Raw genomic sequence first — 26224 nt, 5'->3', positions numbered from 1 at the left:
AAGCATTAGGAGGCCAAAATTAAAGTTTTTTCTCGTTTTCCCTATTACTGGTTTGCTGCAAGGAATAAACTGCTCAAGAATCAAAGGTGGGGGGGGCACCTGGGTGGCTCAGTCGTTAGGCGTCTGCCTTTGGCTCAGGTCATGATCCCGGTGTCCTGGGATCGAGCCCCGTATCGGGCTCCCTGCTCGGCGGGAGGCCTGCTTCTCCCTCTCCCACTCCCCCTGCTTGTGTTCCTGCTCTCGCTCTGTCAAATAAACAAATAAAATCTGAAAAAAAAAAAAAAATCAAAGGTGGGGAAATGTCTGCTGGTCATCACTGGATTCTTGCTGAAAATAGAGGACAAGTGAAATCTTCGGGAATCACTTCTTCCACGTCACACTTTCTGAAAACACTATGCTCAGGAATAGGCTAAACACACCACTGAAAATTATTTGAGGCCAGTATTTTATTTTATAGAGAGCAATTGCAATATTAGAAACTGCTTTGGCACAGGTTAAAAGTGGCTCTCATATACTTGCCAGTTTTCCCCAGGATCATCAATACTCATTACCAAAATTGACCTTTATGTGGTTACCATTTAGAGTTGCCACCAATGTAATGACAGAGTAGGGGGGATCCTGAGCACACACACAAAACTTTTATTTTTCAGATGTAATGCAAATAACCATATCTAATATTCTTTCAGAAAACAAATGAAAAACATGCTCAAAAAAAAACAGGAAATCAAGTTATACTTTTCATAAGGCACCACAAAAACCCTGGTAAATTAGAGTCCATATTATATTTAAGTGTCTCACTAACAGGTAAATAAATATGTAAGAGAATAATCAACAGAGGGTCTTGAGGTTTACAAAAGACATTCCTATTCAGACATCTTGGAGTATTGCAAAAGTAAGAATAAGCAGGGTTATATCTGAACCCGGCATCTCCTTTCCCAGGGCACATCATTTGTTGCATAGTGGTGACCGGATATGATCCAGGCCAAGAGAAGACTGCAATTCCAAAATATATTCACATCCCATTCTTTCCTTCTCATGTTGTGAATATCACTTGGCACATCCATATCCAAAGAAGTAATGATATGCTTTAATTTTAAAAGGGGAGGGGTTCAAAATGTAAAAGACAAATCAGTTGCCTGCTTTTTAAAATTAATACTTAACAGACCTACTGCAAAAGCAACTTTCTACACACATATGAAGCTAGTTCCATATGTAAACCTTTATTGAACCTGGTTATATGTGGGACTTTAACAGCTTAAATTCTTCCACAATTTACAATTTTTAAATCCCACTCCAAATTGTCACTTTCTCCTTTAAAAAGTAGATAGTCCCACCGTTTGAAAGAAGAGGCTTCTCAATTTCTCCTTTCGTCCTATTTTAAGTACTGGCTGATATTCACACAAATGTACTACAGAATTAAAATATTGACAAGCAGGGAGTTTCTTTTATGTGCACTGAACTGCATCCAGAATCTTAAAATTAAGAAAAACAAATAAACTGACATTTTTTGGACACCAAAGACAAAAGCAGAGAAGAACAGAAGTGAAGCACAGGTAAAATTATTCTACTCTTACAGGTCTGCTAGCCTTTGCTAAGATTTTGATTATTAAATAAGTACATGGTGGGCAATCACAGATTTAATGCTTATCTTTTCAATTATTCAAAGTATGACATACAGTAATTTGTAATTTTACTGAGGCACAAATTTGAATCATGCAGTGCAAAGGTGGTTTGCAGCAACTCAGGAAGGGAGTCTTAGCATCTAAATCTCAACATGGCTTTGTTGCAATAATTATCTGTAAGTAAAATAAACATCTGTGGGAAGAAAATGTCCCCTCTTCTGCCAACAAGAAAGCGAACTACTAATGCTATAGTTGTAAACTTGGGGATTTGCATAGTTCCAATGACCTACCCACTTTGAAAATATTAAAGACCTACATAGCATTTTTTCATTTTTCTTTCTATAACCTTCCCCAACATAGTTATAATGAAGGTAGTAAGAAACACCTTTGATAGAATTCACATAGAAGTTAAAATACCAATGGTGAAAATTTGCAACTTTGGAGAGAAGAGTAAAGGAACATTTTAAATCAGGTTTTGATATGAAATGTTACAACGTTGAAGAATGGAATAAATTGTAAGTAAGTAATTTCCTCTAACTGAAAACAATGTTTTATATTATGACACCGGCATGTCTTTAAATAGATGAATCTTAGTTCATTATTTCCACAATTACAGACTTGTATATGTTCATTTTTCTTCCCCCCGCCCGCCTTTTTTTATTTTTTTAAACTACTTTCTCTTATCTGTTCTTCTCAGCCTTGGTCTAAATCTACGGTCAAGTCAGACCAAATCCTCTGTGACTTTCAAATAAATACAGAAAAGCTCATAGTATCAACTAAATCATATATTTAAGTTTCAGAATACCAGAAGGTAAACAGGGAGCTACTCATGGTTGGAGACTGCCTTGCATCCCTCTCTCATGTCTCCAGCAGGTAAATACCGTATTAAGGACATAAATTATTCCCTAAACAGCCACCTACATCCATCCACCATATTCCAGGAAGCAGAGCACCTTAGTCATCTTTCTCAGCATCTTCATGCCCCTCCACTGATGGCTGAGTAAGGTTAATAGGTGACTAGGAAGAAAAATGAAATATTTTTAAATGTATTCCACCCAGGCAGCCATCATTTAAAACTGCATTCAATTTTTTACTCACAAGTATTTGAAGATCTTTACAGAGAAAAGGCAAAAAAATATTGTGCTTTCTTTTATAACATCAACCAGATGAAATTTTTTAACTAAATAATACCTTTATATAGATTGGCAAAATGAAAACTTGTGAAATTGGTTAATAGTTACCTTGAATATCCACTGAAATCTTAAATCATATACACACTTAAGATCATGCACAGTGACACGTATGAACCTCTTAACAGGTCAAAACACTAAAAATACTATATAATATTAAGGGAAGAATGATCAAAAATTAGGTAGTATGAACCATAGAGAATGCATTTACAGAAACTGGGTTTTACAGGAAAGCTTTTGCTTTTTTGTAGTAAGATGCCTTTTGAGTTAAATCTCATACCCACTCAAACTGTAACTGGACAGTACATTTCACTTCTAGTTACTAGAAGACATTTCTTTAAGAGATTGGGGCCAAAAGGGAAAAGCTGTTCTCTAGGCTCACCCTGCTCCTCCCTTTTAAAAAGAAAACTGATGGATTAAGTCAAACCACAGATTTTTAACCAAAATAAAGGGACACAGAATAGTGAAGACCAAACACTACTTTTAGGTTTTTTTGGTTGGTTGTTGTTTTTTTTGTCCTTTAAAAAAAAGAGTCCCCTTCTAATAAACGTTTCCATATAGCTTACCTAACACCTTAACAAGAATAGAGAACACAACAGGGGGAAAGAGGACACAGCACCATAGTTTCAAACATTCACATACAAAAACAAAACAGCCACCACAGATAGAAACACCAAGTTTCCCAACAGACAGGGACAAGTTCCAACACACAAAGGAAATGTAATTATCTATTTGAACAAAAACAACATGGAAAATCTGGTCAGGCTAGGACGGAGAAGGAAGTGCTAACTCCTTGTACTACAAGGAAGGAATGGGGTTGATTAAAAAGCAAAAAAGAGAAAGCAAGCCCCCAAATGGATTTTTGATGCTGAAACTCTGTCATATGCTGCTGGTAACAGTAAATATATATATTTATATATTCATATATGTATATTAAAAAAGGAAAAATAATCTATTTATAGAACAGTCAGTAGTCAGAGACATTTAGAAAAAAGTAAAAACAAGTCCTTTTTTTTCTTTTTTTAAAAATGGATTTACTAAAACAACTTTATCACCCAGAGGTGCTACAACCCCACATTCTCTGATGAAGCCATGGTGTTATTCAACAGCATCTGCTGTGGGCCACAATCAGAAATTGCCAGTGTTGGAAACAGCAGACATTGGGGTCAGGGCTGCAAGGCAAAAAGCTGTTATTTGCTGGTCTTGCTCATGGCCATGCCTGAAGCCTGGTGGTATCTGGTATACTTGTGAATGAAGGTTTCCCCGAAAAGCATGCATCACTGTGTCTCAGTAAAACATTCTGACTTGTCTTCTCTTCTTTTGCAGGAGGCTGGATCCATGTACCTGCTTGTCTCTAAAATGCAGACCCAAGACAGCAAGACTTCTCAAAGCCAAAAAAGGCTCCTTGACTTGAAATAAGAAAAGCTCTTCTTCCCAGAATCCAATCTAGTCAGACTTCTCAACTAGAGGACATACTCCTCTCCTTAGGAAGATAAGGGGATCTGCCTCTCACTTGGGGTTTTCTTCTTGGTACAAACACACACAAGTAGCTGGGATCTAAACTCTGGCTACTATCCCATGACTAACAGGAGTAACTTTGGCCCTGTTGCTCCCATAGTTGTATCTGTAGGGCATTATATGCCAGGTAACAGTATAAGGAGAGTGGTACTCTCACTCCTCTCCAATTGTCCTAAGGAGTGCCAAGTCATCAGCACCTCCAGATGGTGCTGCCCCCAGGCTGTACACCACTAACTAATATCGACTGGCCATAAGCCACAGCCTACATGCCCCGCTAGCATACCAATGTATTAATGCCAACCAGCATTCTAGAGCTCAATCACATGTCTGGCTGTAAAGTAACAAACCATACTCAGAGGAGACATAAATTGAAATACTGGCTGCTGTACCAAAGACACCCTCTGCATAGATGTGTTGAAGAGAATGTAGGTCACACAGTCCATGCAAAGAGGAAGTCAGCTAAGAGGACTTTCTCTGAAGGCCATTCGTCTTTGGAAGCAACATTCTGAGTGGATCTACACCACTCTACTTGATGACTAAGGTCTCAATGTGGTCCATTTCTCCCCATGTCCCAAACTAACCCAGCAATTGCTAACTGGTCTCCTTAAGATCCTCCATTGGTAGTTTGTAGCTCATTATGAAGGAAGGAGGTGGTGCTTGACCTGGGCTATCTGGCCCTTGCTTCTTTGCACAGTTTATACAGATGTAATCTTCATTTTCAGCCATTTCTGGAGATACACCCACACAAACTTGATGAAACCACTCATCACAGCCACCATCACATTGTACCCAGTCTACCTGTAGGAGACAAGATTGGGGAATGTTTAGGTTACATAAACATTAAGCCTAGAAAAAAAAAAACAAAAAAACAAAGAGCTTTCTTGGCTTAAATGATAGCAAATTAACTGGGATGTCCAGAGATAACTTCTTATGGGGCTACTTTTTAAAGACAGAAATTGGGAAGTTAATACATCCCCAAATTCTATTTTACCATAATATGTCCACAAAATTGGGCCTCTTAGGTACTCCATTACCTCATAATTACCCGGGGCTCCTTTTGAGGCAGAAACATGTTTGAGAAAAACTTGACAAAAAAGGAACATCTAATAGAGCAGCCAAGTAGGTTTAGCTAATATTAACAATTTCTAGGCTCTAAGACAATGCAATTATCTTAGATCAAGAAAGGAAGAGTACAACAATGTGAAGGCAATCCTGTGTATTAGCTTTATTTCAAAGAGATAAGCCAAAGTACTAAGAGCATTAAATACCTTTTTAGAAAAGCAGTCACATAGGCCACTTTTAAAACTAATATTTTTTATTCTTCTCTTCTTCCGTTACAAATACAACTCCCTATAAAAAGTTAGCAAATATCAGAGGTCAAATCTTACAAATTAACCAATTAAAACAGTCAAAGTCACAGGTCAATAGATCACCCTGGGGTTTCAAATTAAAGTCATTTGTAAAATAGGTCAGTGGCAGATACTAGGCAAACTTGGACCCTCCAGAGAATATCGTGATTATAGGAGGCTAGAGAGCAACTGTAGTTTGGTGACTTTAAGCCTTGGGCCTAGGGTTAACAATAAGGTGATCTGGGGCTTTGTATCTGGAGGGTGACTGTTGTACTTTTTATAGCTGACGTCACAGCAGATGAGAACCTTTAAGATTACAAATGAGCTACTCTTCCTCTCCCCAGCACAAAGTGGATCTGGATCATCTCACTGGCAACTTTCAAAGCCACTTAAAACACTGAGCTCTGCCAGATTTCAGAGCCAAGAGGCATGAAAGGATCAAATAGGTACCTCAGTGCAGCTTAGGAGAAAGAACAGAGGAAGGAGGTTTTGGCTAGGTAAATGAGTTTCAGAGAAAGGGAGTAGTTTCCAAAATTAGTTTCCAAGTACTATAAGTAAGAATCATCAAAATGATGATACTCATGTTAGTGGTTTTATGGTTGTGATACAGCGTGGGAAAAATCATTTGTCAAAATAATCTTTCTATTCCAGAGTTCTAGATCTTAAGAGATGGTGCTGTGCAAAATGAAGATTACTGAATTCAGTCACAAGTTCTGAGTTCTGATACGTATAATTTGAGGCCAATAACTTAATCTCATTAAGGCTCAATTTCTTCATTTGTAAAATGGAGATAACATCTTGTTTACAGGATTATTTAGAGGAACAAATGAAATAATGTATGGCAAAACAGTTCACTGCCTAGGATACTAGACGTGTTTTTTAAGATCACAGATTCACGGCTCTACTCATTATTTTATCTTATACGAAAATCATTTTGCACCTTGAAATAACTGCTGCAGCACTGTTTCTCAAAACGTGTAGACCACTTACATAGAATTACCTGTTGTGTTTGTTAAAAGTGTAGCTGAGACCCACCCCAAACCTACAGCCTCAGAATATCTTGGGGGTATAAACTAGAAGCCTGTATTTTCAGTCAGATTCTAGGTAATTCTTGTATATTCTAAATTTGATCATCCCTGGCACTCTGTGATACTGCTTGTTAGTAAATTCAGAGCCATTTTACAATTCGTTCCTAAAACAAATTCTGTTTTTGTTCTGTAATTGTTTATGTAATATTTAGCTTCTGAAGTCTGTGTAGTGAAGAAAATTGATCAAAATGTTCCTACTGCAGCTAGTAAACTAGTACCTGAAAGACAGACAGGGGCAGATAAATGACTTCTGGGCAACAAACTAAAAATATAGGTACTGCAGCTATGGAGATTTATGAAGTGCCAAACTGATGGTGAGTGCTTTGGCTCTCTGGAGCTGGTAAAAAGAACTGGGAAGATGATCTGTTTCTTTGAGCTGCCCAAATCTGAGATATTACCCTCTTTATGATGCCACCCTGAACCAAGAGACAACTCTACTCCTACCTCCAACCCTCTTAATCCAGTCCAGTCCTCAGTCATGCTAATCCACAGGATAAGAAAGTTCCTAATTTATCAGTATTTGCTGCCAAGAAAAGTGGTTCCATGTTTCTTAAAATCTAATTCTGCACTATACTCACTGGCTTCCAGGTTTCCTCAAATTAAATCTATCAATCTCTCTCAAGTAAGTAAGAAACATTCTCTTTTGTGATTTTGGCTACAGGTCCATTCCTAAGCCTAGCTCTCCCACCATTCCAAAAAAGTATAAACTTTTCTTGAGATATTCATCAGCACACAGATTCTATCCCAGCCTATAGATTATATAAAAATTCACCCCAATTATCTAGCAGGGAAAAAATTAGTCCTTCCCTTACTAGCATCTTTTTATCACATTCATGTACTAACAATCCAACTCCAGTGCTACTTTTGTTTGAAAAGGCCCGCTGGATCATAAAGCAAACTAACGTTTGGAATGTCAACTCAATCCACTGATGATTTTGACACAGGGCAACAGACTATGTAGTGGCCTGAAGACTCAAGAAGACAGAATGTGGTTAACTGCGTATTAAGTGCTAATAGTCACTTCCCCTTTCATTATTTTTGAGAGATCTACTTATCAAATCACAAAAATAATTATTAAAAAACTTCACAACTATGAGCTGTTCAAATATTAATGGATAAGAGGTTTAGAAGTATAGTACAAATAGGTTACCAGTTGGATTTGGGGAAATTTTAAGAGAAATATGTTAAATACAAGAAATAATGTTAATTTGGTATTTCATGTTTTGCTATATGGTTTCATATTTACACTTAAAAATATTTGGCATATTTCATCTTGTTCACTTCATAGAGCATATTACTGCAATGGGGAAAAAGGAAGGTCTGGAGATTTAGTGATATTCTTAGCTTAGTTCCCCCACGGAGCTTTTGTTATTTTGGCATTCAATCTCTACTGCACCAAGATTCCTTGCAAAAACCAGATATGAAAAATTAAAACAATCTACTCAGTGAAGTACACTTTAACAATGTTCAGAATCCTTGTATTTTTTGGTGCTCTCAACATTAAGTGACCAACCTTCCTAGCCAGCCCAAGATTGGTATTTCCCAAGACACAGGAATTTCAGTGCTAAAATTAGGAAAGTCCAGGCAAATTGGAACAGTTGGTTAGCCTATCTCCACATGGCTGAGACATCACATCACCATGACAATCTTTTAAAAATCAGAATGACTAACAAATAATAAAAGTGAGAGACACAGGTTTATAAACTTAATCTCTACATCCCAAACTTCTTATGGAAATAGTAATGGGTAAGGAAAAGGCCCAGAGGAAGGGGGGGGAGGAGTCTATTTTCCTAAATAAGAGGATTATTTATTCTAATACAGAGGAAAAAAAATGTTACTTAAATGTTAGCTTGAAAGAATTTGCTCCTTCAAGTTAACTTGTTTTACTCTTGGTAACTGTATGATTGAATGAAAGGGACAGACCTCAGGGTGAAAAAGATTCTGAACCTTAAAACTAGTTTTTTGAAAACAGTTCTTAATATTTTATTTTTTCATTATTTTTTAAATTAATTTCACCTTGAAGGTAATTTGATAATGATGGAAGAGACAGTTTTTTTTTTTAACCCCTTACAACATTATTCTGATAATATTTTTCTTTTCTCTTTCTAAAACATCCTGAAATTGAGCCTAGGTATATTTAGGTAGCCCTTCAAAGTTTTCTCAATCTGCATGTTTTGGGGGAAAAGTAATAGTAATTACTGGTTAGAAAAATGGTAAATGTACATTTACCTAAATATGAAGGAACCCTAGAAGTTATTTTTTGCTGCATGTTTTAAGAACACAGACTTCTCTAAAAACATTATCATCATTTTGTTCTGAAGATATGTGTCATGCATCAATTGGTTTTCTTAGAGAAATACCATACTTCAAATTGAGAAAGTTGTAAAATTCTTTTACAAAGCAGTTAAAGAAATAAACCTTTTCTTTAGTAAAACTAGTGCTGAGAACAAACTTGGAGAACCATAAATATTGCAAAACAGCAACGATGGGCAAAATGTTTACAATCTGGAATAATTTCTGTTTAAAAATTAAACACATTATAGAAATACAACATTTACCAAGTTTCTTTTATGTAGGACGATGACAGGTTAAGGCACACCTTCCTCACTTTTGTATATGTTTTAATAGTTTGAAACAGACATTTTCTCTGAATGTTCAGCTAAGTGTCCCTTTGTTCTATTAAAACAACTTTGCAGATTTTAAAAAAATACCTTTAATGTTAGGAGCAAATCTTAGGGCTCACTTAAAAATAACCATCACATTTTAACACTGCATTTTGTTAGCAAATGCTTTCATATAGATTATCTCCTCTTATTCTCACAACCCCGAGAGTATGCAGGGTATGTGTTAATTTAACAATTTTACAACAGATGAGGAAAAAAAAACTGCCTATAGTGTTTATATGCTACAGGAAGATAATAGATGACCTGAGCGATATTTAAAAATGCTGAGCAAAGGGGAGGGGCAAGATTAAGTGAAAAGGTGAAAAAAGAGAAAGCAAAAGGTTCATGATGGATATAAACATTGTAGAGGAAGGATGATAAGAAAGCTTGAAAAAGAACCACTACTTCTTGCTGCCAGTCTGAAACTACCATAAAATCAGTTAAAAAAGAAACAAAGGGAGAAGGTTCTGCCAACACTAAGTTGCCAATACTTCAGTACCCAAAGAGAAACAGTTAACCTTTCATCAACCTCTTTAATGAACAAATTCAGATGAGAATAAATTCAAAATGAAAGAAAAATACACACACATATATATAAGGTAGCTACTAAAATACTTTAAAATGTTTGTAAAATAGAAACATATTTAATCAATAAAGATACAAAAGTGAGTAGATAGTATGACATGATATAAAATTATATGGAAAAAGGACTAGAAGGAAACACACTAAAATATGTATAGGTATTGTCCTTGGAAGGTTAGACTATGGGGATATGTGTCTTACCAAAATATATTCATTTTCCAAAAATGAGTGGAAAACATTTAGTAAGTATAATTTAAATATAAGTGTCATTTAGTTTTGGAATATGTTTTTGTACTTACATCTTAATTATCAGTGGGGTGGGGATATTAGTGGTGAAAACCTGGTCTGGGAGCCAGGAAACCATGGTTCTACTTTTGGCTTTGCACTACTTAGCACTGTGACTTTGGTCACATCATTTATCTTCACTGAGTCCTGGTTTCATCATTTGTAAAATGAAGAGCCTGGACAAGGTTAGACCTCTTCAAGCTCTAACAAGTATTTGACTGAGGAGGGAAGTAAGGTAATAATGATGCAGTATATTTATTCTGTTCATATATTCAAATTGAGGAGGTATTAAAATTTTAAATATCAAGTGGTATAATGAGCATAATAAAATTAAAACTATGAATTTACTAATAATCTTGATGGGAACCATAACAGACATCTCCAGTCACTGAATGAACTGGGATTTTTCATAAAGTCTATCCATCTTTCTCAGAAGTTCATAATGTCAGTATTACCTAAAGAACGGCCATCATATAATTACTATACTTAAAATTTAGGGCTAAAACTTTTAAAATAAATCTTCAAAGGTTTTAATTATTTTTTGCAAGGTATTTGAAAAAAATCTTACTCCATTTAGAAGAGTGCACATAGGCCTGAGTGTGGGTAAGGCACAGACCAAAAGGGAAGATTTAACCCCTTAGTTTTAGTAGGTCTTTAGAACAAAAATCGTAATGCAATTTGCCACAGCTCTTAAAATACTGGCTCAGAACATTTTGAGGCCACTGTGACTAACTGACAAGGTATTTAGTTCTCTGAGTCACCATACAGGGAAGGCAGAAGGACTAAAATACTACACTGCACCCAGCTATGCTAACAGCACATGAAATGCACTGCCACCCAGGGTTATCACACAGCTTCTCTCTGCTCTGGTCTCGTTACGTTCACGAAGTCCATGATTTTGAAAGCACGACATTTCTTCCATTAAGCACACTGACCTAAGAGCCTCATAATTCAAAACAGTTTATAGAAACTGTAGAAAACATATTCTGCTGGAAGCCCAAATCCTGGAATCAAAACCAGATTCTCATGACATCAGGCCTCTGTCTCGCGCCTGCTGCTGCTTGGCCGCTCTCCCAGGGGTGTACACGGTTAGAGCTCACCTTGTCCTTGCAGGGCCGCTGGCAGTTCTGTGCGGCGCACACAGCATTTTCGTCATCGGACTCCTCTGCTCCAGACCAGTCGTACTTTGAGGGGATGTCCAGCACCTTTTTCTCTCTCTTCTTCTCAGTAGTCTCTTTCACAAGGTCAGCTTTGGCTGCAGCAGCCTTCTCCTTCTTTTTCTTTCTCTCTTCTTCTTTTGCCAGTTTCTTGGCCAGTTTATTCAGCTCCTTTGATTTTTCCGCACTTAGTTTTAATTTCTTCTTTTTAGGTTTATCCATTTTCTTTAACTCCTTGGACTTCTGTTTTCCTTCTCCAAAAAGCTGTTCTACTTTTTCTAGCTTCCGTTTCCGCTTCTTCTCTGAAGAGTCTTTTCCTTTTATTTTTAATGGTTTCTCTTCCATGCTGTCATCCTTCAACAATATAAAAGTAGAAAGAATTTTAAAGCAAGACATTTAAAAAAAGTTTTATTCTCTTGCAGGAGGTACCTTGAATAGACAACTTCATAGAGACAGGAAGGAGAACAGTGGTTACTGGGGGCTGACGTAAGGAGAAAATGGGACTTACTATTTAATGAGTACAGAGGTTCTGTTTGGGATAATTGAGAAGTTCTGGAAATGGACAGTGGCAATACTTGTGTAACACTGTAAATGCCATTAATACAAGTGAATTTTATACTTAAAATGGATTAAAATGGTAAATTTTATGTTGGGTACATTATACCACAATAAATGTTCTAAAGATATTTTAAAGACATTTTAAGAAAGCAAATATTCAATGAAAATAGAAAATAATGGCAAGCCTATAGAAAACATCTGACTTTAGCTTACTAGGGAAAAAAGATCATTGTCAGCCTGTATTAGTATAGTACTGTAGCATGTCTAATTGAGATAAAACATACATATAAAGCTAAAAGTACTAAATGTACACTGAATTATGTAATAACTTTCTTGGTCTTCATTTACCACTACTACAGTTCTTTATTAACTCACAATTAATAAATTCCTGATGGCTAAGAAGTGATTAAAACTGTTGGTAAAACAAAAAAATTATATCCATGATCTCATTACAAAAGACATGTAGTGACTTTGGCAAGGGCTAGAGAATAGCTGATGTGACAAAGCCAAAAAAACCCTTATTTTTCAATTTTCTAATATTGTTCCAATTTCTACTATATGTCAATGTAATAAACATTAAAAAAATTTAATTTTTTAAAAGATTTTATTTATTTATTTATTGGGGGGGAGAGAGAGAGAGGGCATGCATACAAATGGGGGGAGGGGTAGAGAGACAGAATCCCAAGCAGACTCCCTGCTGAGCACGGAGCCCAGTGCAGTGCTGGATCCCACAACCCTGAGATCACAACCTGAGCTGAAAATAAGAGTCAGGATGCTTAACCTACTGGGACACCCAGGTGCCCCAGCATTAAAAATTTTTAATAGTAAAAGTATGTCTAGCAACAGGAAGAACAAGGAGGAGATAAAAAAAGAAATACTGAAAAACATAAGCTTGATAATTACTTAAGAAATACCACCTGAGAATTCATTTTGTGACATATTTGAGACTGAAAAATCTTTGACAGGAACCTAAGAAACTGCAGAATGCAGCAGAACACTGCATTATAAATGTCCTAAGTCTATCACATCTCGAACTATGTATCTACCTTCTCAATAGTTTGTGTTTGCTTATGTGTAAAATAAAGAGGATCAGATGAGATAATGGATGTGAAGAAAACCTTTTGTATTTTGGAAAACACTATGTAAATCAGGCTAACTTTGATCTGAATTCCAAACCAAAAGCTAACTATCATCTGCCCAGTGTAGTATCAACTGTCAGTGACACTGTATCATTCCACTGCATCAAAATAAGTAATGGAAAAGAATAATGTAAAAAATACTAGGAGTCAAATGCCAGAGTTGGAATCCAGTTCTCTCTGTTTTTACCAAATGTCTGACCTAGGGAAGTTTCCACCTCTCTGACCCTTAATTTTTTCATATGTAGAAATAAGTCTATCCTTTCCTCTCTTCCATTCAGGATTATTTATGCTGAGGACTGAGTGAGATCATGGATATAAAAACACTGTATAAACTACAAACTGCTACTTAAGTATTAATATATGAATGTAGGAGACGCTCTCTCCCACCCCAATCTGCTTGCTATTTAACCCTTCCCTCTTGTTGCCCCCCTCCTCCCCTACTTAACCTTTCCCTTGCTTCTTTTTTTTTAACCGCTGTATTTTCTTGTGCCTTCTTTTTTGGGCCTTTCAACAGTGGGAATATGGGCTAAGGAAGCTGTTCCTTCCTTAAGAGAAAAACTGGGGAGTTTTCAGTACCCTCCTTTCTTTTTAGTGGAAATGGTGTTTGGTTTTTTTTCCCCAAAATATTACATAAAATCACAGTACGACCATAAAGCAGAATTACATTTGGCTTAATGGAAAAGGAGGACAGCCACAGTACTACCCACTCAGCCATCCCCATCCTGGCATTTGTGGCACCTCCAAAGAACCAAGGCATTCTAAAATGTTAAAACCACTGTTTAAGTAAGCTTTAAATCCTTGCCTCCATGATATGCAGGAATCTGTCTTCAGAAGGTGGATGTGTGGCCTGCAAAATCCGCCATATGTGTTGAGTCTCATCCAGAGATACTTCTAGGAGATCTCCAACCATCATAAGTTCTTCCAGCTGGGCTTTAGCTCCAGGTGACAACTCTAACACTGGAGGTTCCAAACTTCGGGGCACCAAAGGGCTCTTCCGAGGTTGTTTCCTTGGGGTGCTAGAACCTTTCCAATAAAATATAAGACAAAACAAAAAAATGAAAACTATGGAAAAAATGTAATGTTTCCAAAATAAATATTTAAGGGAATGGTCCCTCCTCCTCCAATACTGACTTTAGATATCTGAAATCACTGTATCCATATGAAAGTGAAAAGGAAATCTTCAAAAAATACAAAACAAAAAGATCTAGAATTCTAATGCCCACTCTAAAAAATTGGTTAGAGTAAAACCCTGGTTTCTCATTGATTTTTTATTCTGTGACTGAACAGTGGAAGGAGAATGGGAAAGAATCTCTTAATCTATTCTCTCTCCATTTTAGAGGGGACCCCAAAAGATTAAGCACATGAGCTGCCCATAATAAACTAGCAACAGTAATTTGCTAGTCCATAAGATCCTGAATTTTACTATGAAAAGAGAAACACCCCTTACTTCCCAGACGTGTGACCTACCACAGTGTGATGTATTTTCACTAGGGAAAAGCAAAGTAGACATATGAGGGCAATTATCTACCAAGGGAAGGAAGAAGTTCTAGCACTTAAAACTTTCTAAAACAATGAATATTCTCAAGAAGCAGCAAGTTCCTCAACAACTGGTAATGAACAAACAGAGGCCTATCAGAGATTTTATATAGAGATGGGACTAGAGGGCCTCTAAAGTTATTAGGATTCAATAATTCCATGTAAGTTTTTTTTAGGTTACCACTTAGTAACATAAAATGCATATAGAGACTTAGCTTTTCCTAATCAAAATTGCATTTTTAGGTTTTACTAGCATTTCATGGCCAGGATGTACATTTAAAGAGGGATTCATAGTCTGGGGCACCTGGGTGGCACAACTGGTTAAGCATCTGACTCTTGGTTTTGGCTCAGGTCATGATCTCAGGGTCGTGAGATCGAGCCCCGTGTCAGGCTCTGCCCTTGGCATGAGGTCTGCTTGAGATTCTCTCTCCGTCTCCCTCTGGCCCCTCCCCCTCTAAAATAAATAATTTTTAATAATAAATTTTAAAAAGAGGGATTCATAGCCTTGATTAATACAACGTTTTTCGTCACTGGTTTCAGGTATATCTTCTTCACACTGTTTTAAAGGGTAATACCTTGAGAACAACTCTTAGAAGCAGAAGAATAAGCATGTTCTGCACAGAATGAAGGCGCTGTCCACATGTGAGTGACCACCTCTTCAGACTTGATGGGAATTTCTTCATCACAAAAAAGATTGGGTTCCAAACTACTGGAGGACTTCACACTGGCTGTGTCCTGCGGAAGAAACCAAGAAGGGTATTCAGGATTAGAACCACTTCATTTACCGTGACAAGGATTTAAATGCAGGCTTTCAAGTTAAAGCTTGCAATATACTAAAAATATGACCTTAATGGAATACTATTCAGTCATCAAAAAAACTGAAATTTTGCCATTTGCAACAACATGGATGGAACCAGAGGGTATTATGCTAAGTGAAATAAGTCAATCAGAGAAAGACAATTATCATATGATATCACTCATATGTGGAATTTAAGAAACAAAAGAGAGGATCATAGGGGAAGAGAAGAAAGAAAAAACATGACAAAATCAGAGAGGGAGACAAACCATAAGAGACTCTTATCATAAAAAACAAACAGGGTAGCTGGAGGAGAGGAGGGTGGGGGGATGGGGTATGTGGGTGATGGGCATTGAGGGCACGTGATGCAATGAGCACTGGGTATTATGTAAGACTGATGAATCACTGAACTCCACCTCTGAAACCAATAATAAATTATATGTTAAGTAACTGAATTTAAATTAAAAAATAAATAAATAAAAATATGACCTTAAAATTAAATAAGACAGAAAATGCCCACAGTGGGGGGGGGAGGGGGACAGTAATGACTACAGTTTTAAGCCAAAAGGGAAAGAGTAAACCTCAAAAACAATCAACAGAGATAAAAAACCTACAAGAAAATTACTATTAAATAATCTACCTTCTTCAGTCTACAACTCATAAAAACTCCTATACCCACAAGTTGGAAAACCTTGAAACTTAAAAGGGACTTAGGAAGGGAAGAAAGGTTTAGATGTGACATCAAAAGGACACAAATCATTTAGTTCTCTCTAAAGGTTTTCAAACCTAGAAGCTTATCAATTGCTCTTCCTTACCGATTGTTCTTACTTAATACAATGAAGAGCCTGACAATATTCAAATTATACACTTCTGACAGCTCTAATTAGTTCTAAGATGATTCTCCCCTGCAGTTAGTTTCCAGAAGCTCATACGTACAGCTTTAATGGTAGCATGCAATCAGGAAGGCAGAAATCACAGGCATTTCAACAAGGATAATTTAATTAAGTGAACTGATTAGATGTATATTAAAGGCCTGAAAAGACAAAACAGAAACACCGAGCTAACACCAAGAAAGAGTTGTCAACCCTAGAGTTTAAGGTAGGAAAGGGAGGAAGTGGGGTTATTAGAACCTACAAGCTCAGAGAAGGGGCCCTGCAGAGGTGGGAGCCAGACCTCTGAGAAGGAAGTGCTGGCCAGTTAGTTCTGCTCTCTCTAATGGAACGTGATGTGGTTGGTTTCGGGGATGTGAAAAAACAGCTACAAACTAGACCCAGGTCCCACTGCCCGAGTAAAAAAAAGCAAAAGGAAAAAAAAAAAAAAAAACGGGGTGCCTGGGTGGCTCAGTTGGTTAAGCATCTGCCTACGGCTCAGGTCATCATCTCAGGGTCCTGGAATCTAGCCCCGCATCAGGGCCCCTGCTCCACGGGAAGCCTGCTTCTCCTTTCCCACTCCCCCCTGCCTGTGTTCCCTCTCTCACTGTGTCTCTCTCTGTCAAATAAATAAATAAAATCTAAAAAAATTAAAAAAAAAACAAAGCATGCAGTTCAGATAATGATACACACAGAAAACAAAACAAGGGAAAGATCATGTCCCTTCTCACTGTCCAGGCCTTTTAATATTTCCTAATGTCCTCTATTGGCAGAAGGAAGGCAGCAGGCGGGGAACAAATATGTAGAGCAGGAGTTGGTTGGCATACTGCGACCCAGTTGGCAGCTCATTTTTTGTATGGAGTATGAGGTAAGAATAGTCTATGTTTTTAAGGAGTTGTGGGGAAAAAAAGAATATGCACTAGGGACCATATGTGGCTTACAAAATCTAAAATATTTACTAAGCTTTACGTGTGTATGTGTCTGTGAATACACATGCACATATGTATACACTATTAACATATATTATTGCATATTAATGTGTATTGACATATATACATTACTTTACAGAACAAGTTTACCAGCCCCTAGTGTAGAGCCCAAGGCCCAGTATCACAAAGCAGAGTACGGAAGTGTGAGTTAGGAGAAGAGCCAACAGCTTCATGACTAACGTGATACCTGATTCTCTTGGTGGGGTACACGAGAAGATCTACTATTATCATGAGATAATCCTTAATTAAATAGGATACTTAAAAGGTTTTGTAAGAGGATTCTGGAAACAATGCCACTCACTGAGAATTTAGGAATAGCAGTTCATAGTCTTCTTCCCTATTCAAGAATTTAAGCCCTAAAAAGCAAGAGATTGAAGAGTACTTTAGTTCTCTCCTACTTTCGTTCCCATATGCTTTTTCTCATAGACCAGAATTGTCTTTTCTGACTTTGACTCTACTCATTTCATTGTTACTCATACAGGGAACTTTCTGTTAAACTTCCAAAATGGAAAGGACAGTGATCAAAAAATAATGACGGAAAATAATGATAGCTAAAAAGAGATTTGTAAAAAAAAAAAAAAAAATTACTTCCCCCAAGGTGAAGCATGAAAAGTGAACACATACAATACTGACTTTGATAAGTTAGAGACACATTGTTAATCCTGGAACAATCCCTGAAAATACATAAACAAACAAAAAGAGGTATAAGGCAAGAAGTCAATAAAGGAAATAAAATCAAACATTAAAATTTTTTTTCAATTAACCCAAAGAAGGCAGGAAAAGAGCAACAAAGAAAATACAAGAGATTAAAAAATTAATAGCAAGATGATCAACTTAAACACAACCATGTCAACAACTACATTAAATGAAAATGGACTAAACACCCACAATTAAAAGACAGAGATTGTAATACTACTTAAAAAATAAAACAAAAAACAAGACTCAACAGTATTTTACAAATACATACAGATGCAGAATTACAGTCCAGAAAGGACCCTACTATATATGCTATCCTCAAGAGACACATTTTAAATGTAAAGAAATAGATAGGCTGAAAGTAAAAGAACTGACAAGCTTAAAAAACTACTCTCCCTAAGGAGGAAAATTATAGTTCAGTCCCATTAATGGCAAATATACAGGAAAGGCAGAATGTCCTCTCTGTGAGAAATGTGTTTTATATACAGATCTGTCACTCCATCTTATCTGGTTATCATGCTGGACTAAACTCTCAGACAAAACCGACTCAATTTCCACCAAAGCTCAAGCCGTCCAAGCATTAAAAAGGGTGGAGAGGAAAACCTAAAAGAATCTAAGTGTTTTACTTGCCTTTCTCATTTTTAAAATAAGCAATTACTGGGCTGCAAAGAAGAACTTCCCGGAAGATAACAGCTACTACTGTTGTATATCCTCCTTTATGATGTGCAATTCTGCACATACATGCATTTGCAAAATATAAACTGTGATATGGATAGACAGTTTCTGTAAAGGGAAACAATATGCCTTAAAAGGAAATGATCATATGAGTATATGAAAGGTTATGCCAGGCACACAGGCAAAAGATCCATGACAGACTTCGTTTCATTAAACATATATTTTCCTAAGTAATGATTTTCCTGAATTGCTGCTCAGTGATTCAGTGGTGATTACAAGATATTACATGCAAATGAAGTAATCCAACAACGCAAAGCACAAATTAAATGCTATGATAACTAAGATCAAATGACTGATTTTATTTTTCTATGTAATTACCTACTCTTCTTCCTAAACTGGTAAGGGGCTCTCTCTCAAGCCAAGATACTAAATTCAACTATTTTAAAGATGAATTCATGGTCACCATCAGGGAACATCATATAAAGGGAAAAATCACCAAACTAACTAACTAAATCAAACAAATAAAATTTTAATTATGCAGTAAGTGCTTATCTATGGGAAAATACTCAAGAGTTTAATTTTTTAAAATATTTTTAAACTACATTAAGGTAAATGTGACCCTGAATTACCTTTTTAAAAAAATTTAAATTCAATTAGCCAATATATAGTACATCATCAGTTCCAGATGCAGAGTTCAATAATTCATCAGCTGCCTATAACACTGAGTGATCATCACATCATGGGCCCTCCTTAATGCCCACCACTCAATTACCCCATTCCCCCACCCCCTTCCCCTCCAGCAACTCTCAGTTTGTTTCCTATAGTTAAGAGTCTCTCATGGTTTTTCTCCCTCTCTGATAACTTCTCATTCAGTTTTCCCTCCCCTCCCTATGATCCTCTGTACTGTTTCTTATATTCTACTTATGAGTGAAACCACAGAACTGTCTTTCTCAACTGACTTATTTCACTCGGCATAATACCCTCCAGTTCCATCCACATAGATGTAAATGCTAGTATTCATTGTTTCTGATGACCAAGTAATATTCCATTGTGTGTATATACCACATCTTCTTTATCCATTCATCTGTCAATGGACATCTCAGCTCTTTCCACAGTTTGGCTATTGTGGACATTGCTGTTAAAAACACTTTGGGTCACTACACTTGTATCTTTGGGGTAAATACCTAGCATTGCAATTGATGGGTTGTAGGGTAGCTCTATTTTTAACTTCTTGAGGAACCTCCACACAGTTTTCCAGAGTGGCTGTACTAGCTTGCATTCTCACCAACAGTGTAAGAGGGTCCCCCTTTTTACGCATCCTCACCAACATTTGTTGTTTCCTGATTTGTCAAGAATTACCCTAAGTCTTGCACCTACCATTCTTCTATTCTTCTAAGCTGTCAAATATATTGCTAACACTATAAATTCCTAATTCATATTATAAAGTGCCCCTACCAAAGGAGAGCCCATAAGCTAACACAGCTATATAAATTTTATAAAAAAAAGACAACTCTATACAACCGTATCAAACCAGTTTTGGTCCCTAGCCCTAAAATCATGTAATACTTGTGATATTTTGTTTTCATAGGTTTCCAAAATGCTTCCAAACAAAGTCCATCCCATTTAGCAATTCTAGAGTACTGGCTGATATTTACTGTGCTAGAAAGAGAACAACCAAGGCAACCCAGGTATCAAAGGCCTCTAAGCATAGTAAACCAGCAATTCTAGTATTAGCTAACTAACTTATATGTGGCATGGGCTGCATTCCTGTTCAGCTGCTCCTTTAGACCTTTACCTTAGTTTCAACTTTGCTCAAGTCTTTAATTCATAAAACTAAAAATACCCTCATTAAAACATTCCCCCAAGATCAATTTTTATCTTGAGAAAAATATTTTACAGCAGATAATTTATAAGCATCTATGATGGATGGTTTTAATTTTATATTCGTTGAGTTTTTCTTTCAAGATTTTATTTATTTATTTGACAGACACACAGCGAGAGAAGGAACACAAGCAGGGGGAGTGGGAGAGGGAGAAGCAGGCTTCCCCGCGGAGCAGGGAGCCGGATGCGGGGCTCGATCCCAGGACCCTGGGTTCATGACCTAAGCCAAAGGCAGATGCTTAACGACTAAGCCACCCAGGTGCCCCTATCCGTTTTTTAATGCTGATGATATTCATGCTCTAAGAATGAGCTTACCTACCTGATTTGCATACTGAAAGGACAAAGGAAAAGGTAGTTGAAGAGTAGGGGGAAAAAATGCACCCTCATTTTTTCACATATCAGAGTATGAACTCTCTGATTACAGACACAAATTCTAAACAGTTCAACAAAGACTAATATAAAACAGATCAATGGATTAACTGTAACCTGGCAGAGTTTCTGCCTAGATCACGTTATTACTAGGTAAAAGACAAAGGGCTTGGGCCTGACACAAAATAATAAAAGGCCAATAGGATCCAACACAAAACAAACTTGCCAAAACCAGTGCAGTGTCATTATCAAAAGACCACATGGGGGGGGCGCGCCTGGGTGGCTCAGTCGTTAAGCGTCTGCCCTCAGCTCAGGTCATGATCCCAAGGTCCTGGGATGGAGCCCCACATCAGGGCCTGCTTCTCCCGCTCCCACTCCCCCTGCTTGTGTTCCCTCTCTCACTGTGTCTCGGTCAAATAAATAAAATCTTAAAAAAAAAAAAAGAATCATATTGAGGGTAATTTGTTCTAGCTGCAGCTGTAACTCTGCAAATCTGAACCATGGGCTCAAGTATAACTCATCTCTGAATAGGACATTCTATCTAGCACCATCCAGATGAGAGATCAGAGCAAAAGAATCGAAACACAGCTAGAATGGGTTCTTAAAACATAACTATACAGATTTGAACAACTCAAAGGAAACGAAATACTGAAATAAGCCACGAAAGCTTTCAGTAATCTAAATGCCTAATTTTTCCAGTCCCTTTAGGTCATAAGGAGTTACAAGGTGAAGAAAATAAACACAGATTTTTTAAAAATTCCATCCTTTAAAAAAAATTGTTTTACCTACATTTTGGGGGGCTTAGAAAAAAATGCTATCACCATAAACCCAGGATAAATCGATTAGCTTTCTCTTCTACTTCCAGGCTTCAAACATCAGTGTTCAATAGTTTTAACAAGCCCAGTGATCATGTATGCCTGTCCATTAATTACCTTCATGTCATAGCCATATGTCTCCCGGATATCTTCATCAGAATCTGTTTCTTCATCATCATAGTCCATCGTTTGTCGAGGGGAAGAAGATACACTGCTCACCACCCGGTTAAAAGCAGATTGCTGGAAACTAGGTAAGTGTCCCTAAACAACAAACAATTCCAAGATGAACAGAGGGACATACTGAATAAACAAGGGTAATGAATGTGCACTTAAGACCACCTAAATGTAATGAACTTGCAAAGTGGCCAACAAAATTCAACAGTTAGTACCGATCAAATTATTTGGTTATGATGCCAAGGTCCATCTCAATGATATTTCCAGGTAATGGTTCACTAAAATGACCTAGGTATATACCCAAAAAAATCCTATAGGTGTATCCAGAAAGATGTTATGGATAACACAGCTGCTGGCAACTTGCTGTTGTTTTCCTAATCAGCTGATAAGATATGTTTGATTTACTATTTACACACATAATCCCATGAAATAAAAAAAGAAAACCCTAAACTTGCCTGCAAGTCTGGATTAGCAGCTGCTTTCTGGAGTTCTGCACTGATGATCTTCTCAGTCTTTTCTCGAGCTGCCTGCTCCACCATGCGCTGGCTCAACACAGACAGTTTGGCTAGGGCAGAGGACAGTTCATCTGTGGCTAGGGCCTGCCGTGCTCTATCTTGCCAACTCATAGCTCGTTCTGTCAAACACTGCAGGGCCTCTCCTTCGGGCAAACGTACAGGCAACTTCTGAAGGGATACCAGGAGTGAGAGAATAGTCTCTAACCTTGGCCTTCGAGACCGCATACAAAGAGGGCAAAGGAATTTTACTTCTTTAGCCTGCCAGCTAGACCCTTTTTTTTGGGAACCTGATTTAGGAAGGGGAACACAGCTGTTATGGAACCAGTCTTTGCAGAGCTCACACTGTAGCATAAACCCACTGGCTGTCTTGCGGCAAATGCAAAATTTTACTTCTTCTATGCGGTCTACCATTGTCATCTTGGCTAGGTTGGCTGCTCTGAGGGAATGCATGGCTTCAATCTCTTTTTGCTCCCGTTCTTTGAAAACCGCCACCTGTATACAACAAACATTTAATTAAAAAGAGTCACTGCAAAATATTCCAAAAATGCCAAATCCTCAGAGCTGAGGGATCATCTCCACGTTGTGCCCTCATTGTAACAAAGTATTGTCCTTAAAAACAAACATTTATCAATCATTTCCTGTAATTTGGGTGCAAACATTCCTCATCTGTGAAATGGGCAAAGTGCTACCATATTTGGACAATTTATATCAGTAGGGTACTTTGAACTCTTCTGTAGGGTGCAGTAGAAAGATAATATGCCTTGGAGTCAAGCAACCTGAGCAAAAAGCCTGGTGCTTGTACTTATAAATGGATGATCTGGCGCACAAGTTTTCTGAATCTGTTTTCTGAAAAATGAGGATACCAACCAACCTCATTTTGTTGTTTTGAGGATTAAATAAGATAACACATGAAAGTGCCTAACTTGGTGCCTCACACAAGGTAAACATCCAATAAATATTACTTCCCTATCCCCTTGTAATTCCTTCCCTGGGGGTGACTTCTATACAGTCAATTCTTTTTTCTTTCCTTTTTTTTTTTAAGATAAGCTTTTATTTATTTTTTTTAAAGATTTTATTTATTTATTTGAGAGAGAGAGAATGAGAGACAGAGAGCACGAGAGGGAAGAGGGTCAGAGGGAGAAGCAGACTCCCCGCTGAGCAGGGAGCCCGATGCGGGACTCGATCCCGGGACTCCAGGATCATGACCTGAGCCGAAGGCAGTCGCTTAACCAACCGAGCCACCCAGGTGCCCAATTCTTATTTCTTTCTAAACAGCCTCTCCAACTCATGTAGAAGTAGAATAACAAAGTCTGATGGCCAATTATAACAAGGTTTTATGTAACTCATTTCAAAAAAATAAATAAAAGTAAACAATTTAATTATCAGGAACACTGTCAGTATATTTTCTTTTTCAAACTGTGGTAACTCTGAAACAATTTTGAAATAATTTCCAGTTCTATTCATCTGGCAAGACTGACTTGTTAGGTAGGCTCGCTAATAAATCATTTCTACTGGCCTCAAAACAGGATCATTTGGGGGCGCCTGGGTGGCTAAGTCAGTTTAGCATCCAGCTCTTGGTTTCAGCTAAGGTTGTGGTCTTGGGGTCAGGGGACTGAACCCTGCATCAGGCTCCCCCCTGTGTGGAGAGTCGGCTTCCCTCCACTCTCTCCTTCTATCCCTCCCTGCCCCGCTCATGCATTTGTGTGCTCTCTCTCAAATAAATACATCTTAAAACAAAACAAAAAAACCCAGGATCATTTGTAGGCAGAAACATCTGTTATCAAGTGACTTAATGTATGTAATTCCCTACTATTACATACAGCCCAAACTCATTTTTTATTTCTCTTTACATCCTCAGGCTCGTAGTCATCTTCACACATTCCTCCTCCTCTCCAAAAACACCCATCATTCTAATGAGTTACAAGTATTTTCCTGAGCACTCACTATATTATGAATGAGACTAAGAAGAGAAAGGAGATATTTTAAATAGCAGCTGGTATCATTAAACGGATATAATTCCTTTTAAAAGCACAGGATTAAATGTCACAAAATGCTATTAAATTCTAACCCAGTAATCACATTCCTAAGAGCCAAGTATAGGAAAATAATTTGAAAAAAGTTAAAGACTTTATAAAGAAGTTCACTTTATATTATCCATAATAGCAAACATTAGTAATAATGAAAATATTTGATGTATCAGAAAAGTGTTAAATTATGGACAATTTGATGGAATATTAGACAACTATTAAAACAATAATAAAGAACAGAGATATGGAGGGGTGCCTGGGTGGCTCAGTTGGTTGGGCAACTGCCTTTGGCTCAGGTCATGATCCTGGAGTCCCGGGATCGAGTCCCGCATCAGGCTCCCTGCTCGGCAGGAAGTCTGCTTCTCCCTCTGACCCTCCTCCCTCTCATGCTCTCTGTCTCTCATTCTCTCTCTCGCAAAAAAAAAAAAAAAAAAAAACTTAAAAAAAAAAAGAACAGAGATATGGAAAAGACAATTTTAGGGAGAGAGCAGACTAATAAACTTCGATTACAAATACAAAAAATGAAATATTTTACTATAAAGCCAAAGATAAAGTATACACAAATAAAAATAGTTAAGAACATTAAAACCAGTGCATCTGCTAATATCCTCATAGAATTTTGTATTCACAAAGCAGACTCAAAATGCATTACAAAATTTCTTACCACCATAGCTGTATCTCTGGTTTCCTCCAATCCTTCCTCCAGATCACTCAGAGGTTCAAGGTCCAGATCCTTTTCTTTTTCTTTTTCTATTAGTTCTTTTACTTTTTTCCTTCTGTTTTTACCACTCCCATATATACCAATGTCAGTCCGGGGACTTAGCACCTACAAAAATAAAACCAAACACTGAGTTCTAGTTTAAAAAAAAAAATCTTAAAACTGAAAACAATAAAAAGGAACCATTTACTGACCACTCATCTTGTCTGAGGCACTTTCTTATGTACCTTCTACACACACCTAACTCAAACCTTAAAACAACCCTCTGTAGTAGGTGTATCATCTGTATTTCACAAACCAGGGAAACTAAGGCTCAGAAAGAAAACAACTTACCCAAGGACACAGGCTTAGCAATTAGAGAGCCAGTGCTCAACATGAAAGTACCTTACTCCAAAGCCTATGCCCTTTAACTACTAGGATGTTCAACTGCTCAAGATGAAAAGGGTAAGGAGTATAAAATATTTCAAGGACAGAATCCATTAGTAACAGAGATAAGATCCAGGCTGATTACTTTATCTGGACACAGTACAAGATGAACTGGAGATAAGTCTGCCTAAGGCTCCAGATTTCCAGTCAACATTTGATATCACTTAATAGGAATCACTTATATAACCATGACTAGATAAACTGAAAACAACCCTCACCAATAAAACCCCTACCTACAGGTATTAAATTACCAACTGTTCTTTACCTGCAACAAGGTATGGCTAGAATTCTTCTTAAGAAAGGTCCGCCCAGTCCGTTCTCTCCATGCCCGTGCAGCTGCTACTTGTGATTCTACCTGGGGCAAAGCATCCAGGCGCACAGGGATAGGTCGCCCTTTAGCAGATAAGCTCTCCAACTGCTCCAAGTAAGCATAGTTGCTGCCACTCTGAAAAACAAAAGTGCATTCTCACACAACTTACACTTTCTTATGGAGTCTATCTAGTGATATTGGTTGGAAGATCTTACAAAGAGTTTAATGTTAAGTTTTTTTTAAGTGTTATTCTTTAAACTTAACTGTATCTCTTGAA

The 26224-nt window shown here is 37.4% G+C and overlaps 1 protein-coding gene across 1 annotated transcript in view; it reads right to left on the bottom strand.

Annotated features, from left to right (window-relative positions):
- Positions 1-426: 426 nt before the first annotated feature.
- The window catches only part of KDM5A (lysine demethylase 5A), a 94309-nt gene continuing 68511 nt past the window's right edge, over positions 427-26224 (bottom strand). The window contains exons 21-28 of the mRNA XM_025851972.2: positions 25903-26082; positions 25158-25319; positions 22407-22958; positions 21895-22038; positions 15263-15422; positions 13954-14174; positions 11398-11808; positions 427-5128 (exon numbers count right to left, since the gene is read on the bottom strand). Of these exons, the coding sequence (XP_025707757.1) occupies positions 4922-5128; positions 11398-11808; positions 13954-14174; positions 15263-15422; positions 21895-22038; positions 22407-22958; positions 25158-25319; positions 25903-26082 (2037 nt within the window). The 3' untranslated portion in view covers positions 427-4921. The remainder of the gene's footprint in view (positions 5129-11397; positions 11809-13953; positions 14175-15262; positions 15423-21894; positions 22039-22406; positions 22959-25157; positions 25320-25902; positions 26083-26224) is intronic.

Source organism: Callorhinus ursinus, unplaced genomic scaffold, assembly GCF_003265705.2.
Source record: "Callorhinus ursinus isolate GAN/ISIS: 27379988/994484 unplaced genomic scaffold, GSC_fseal_2.0 scaffold74, whole genome shotgun sequence".
NCBI classification, from domain to species: Eukaryota; Metazoa; Chordata; class Mammalia; order Carnivora; family Otariidae; genus Callorhinus; species Callorhinus ursinus.
The sequence above is the reverse complement of the archived record's forward strand: the minus strand, read 5'-3'. Positions and strand labels throughout refer to the sequence as shown.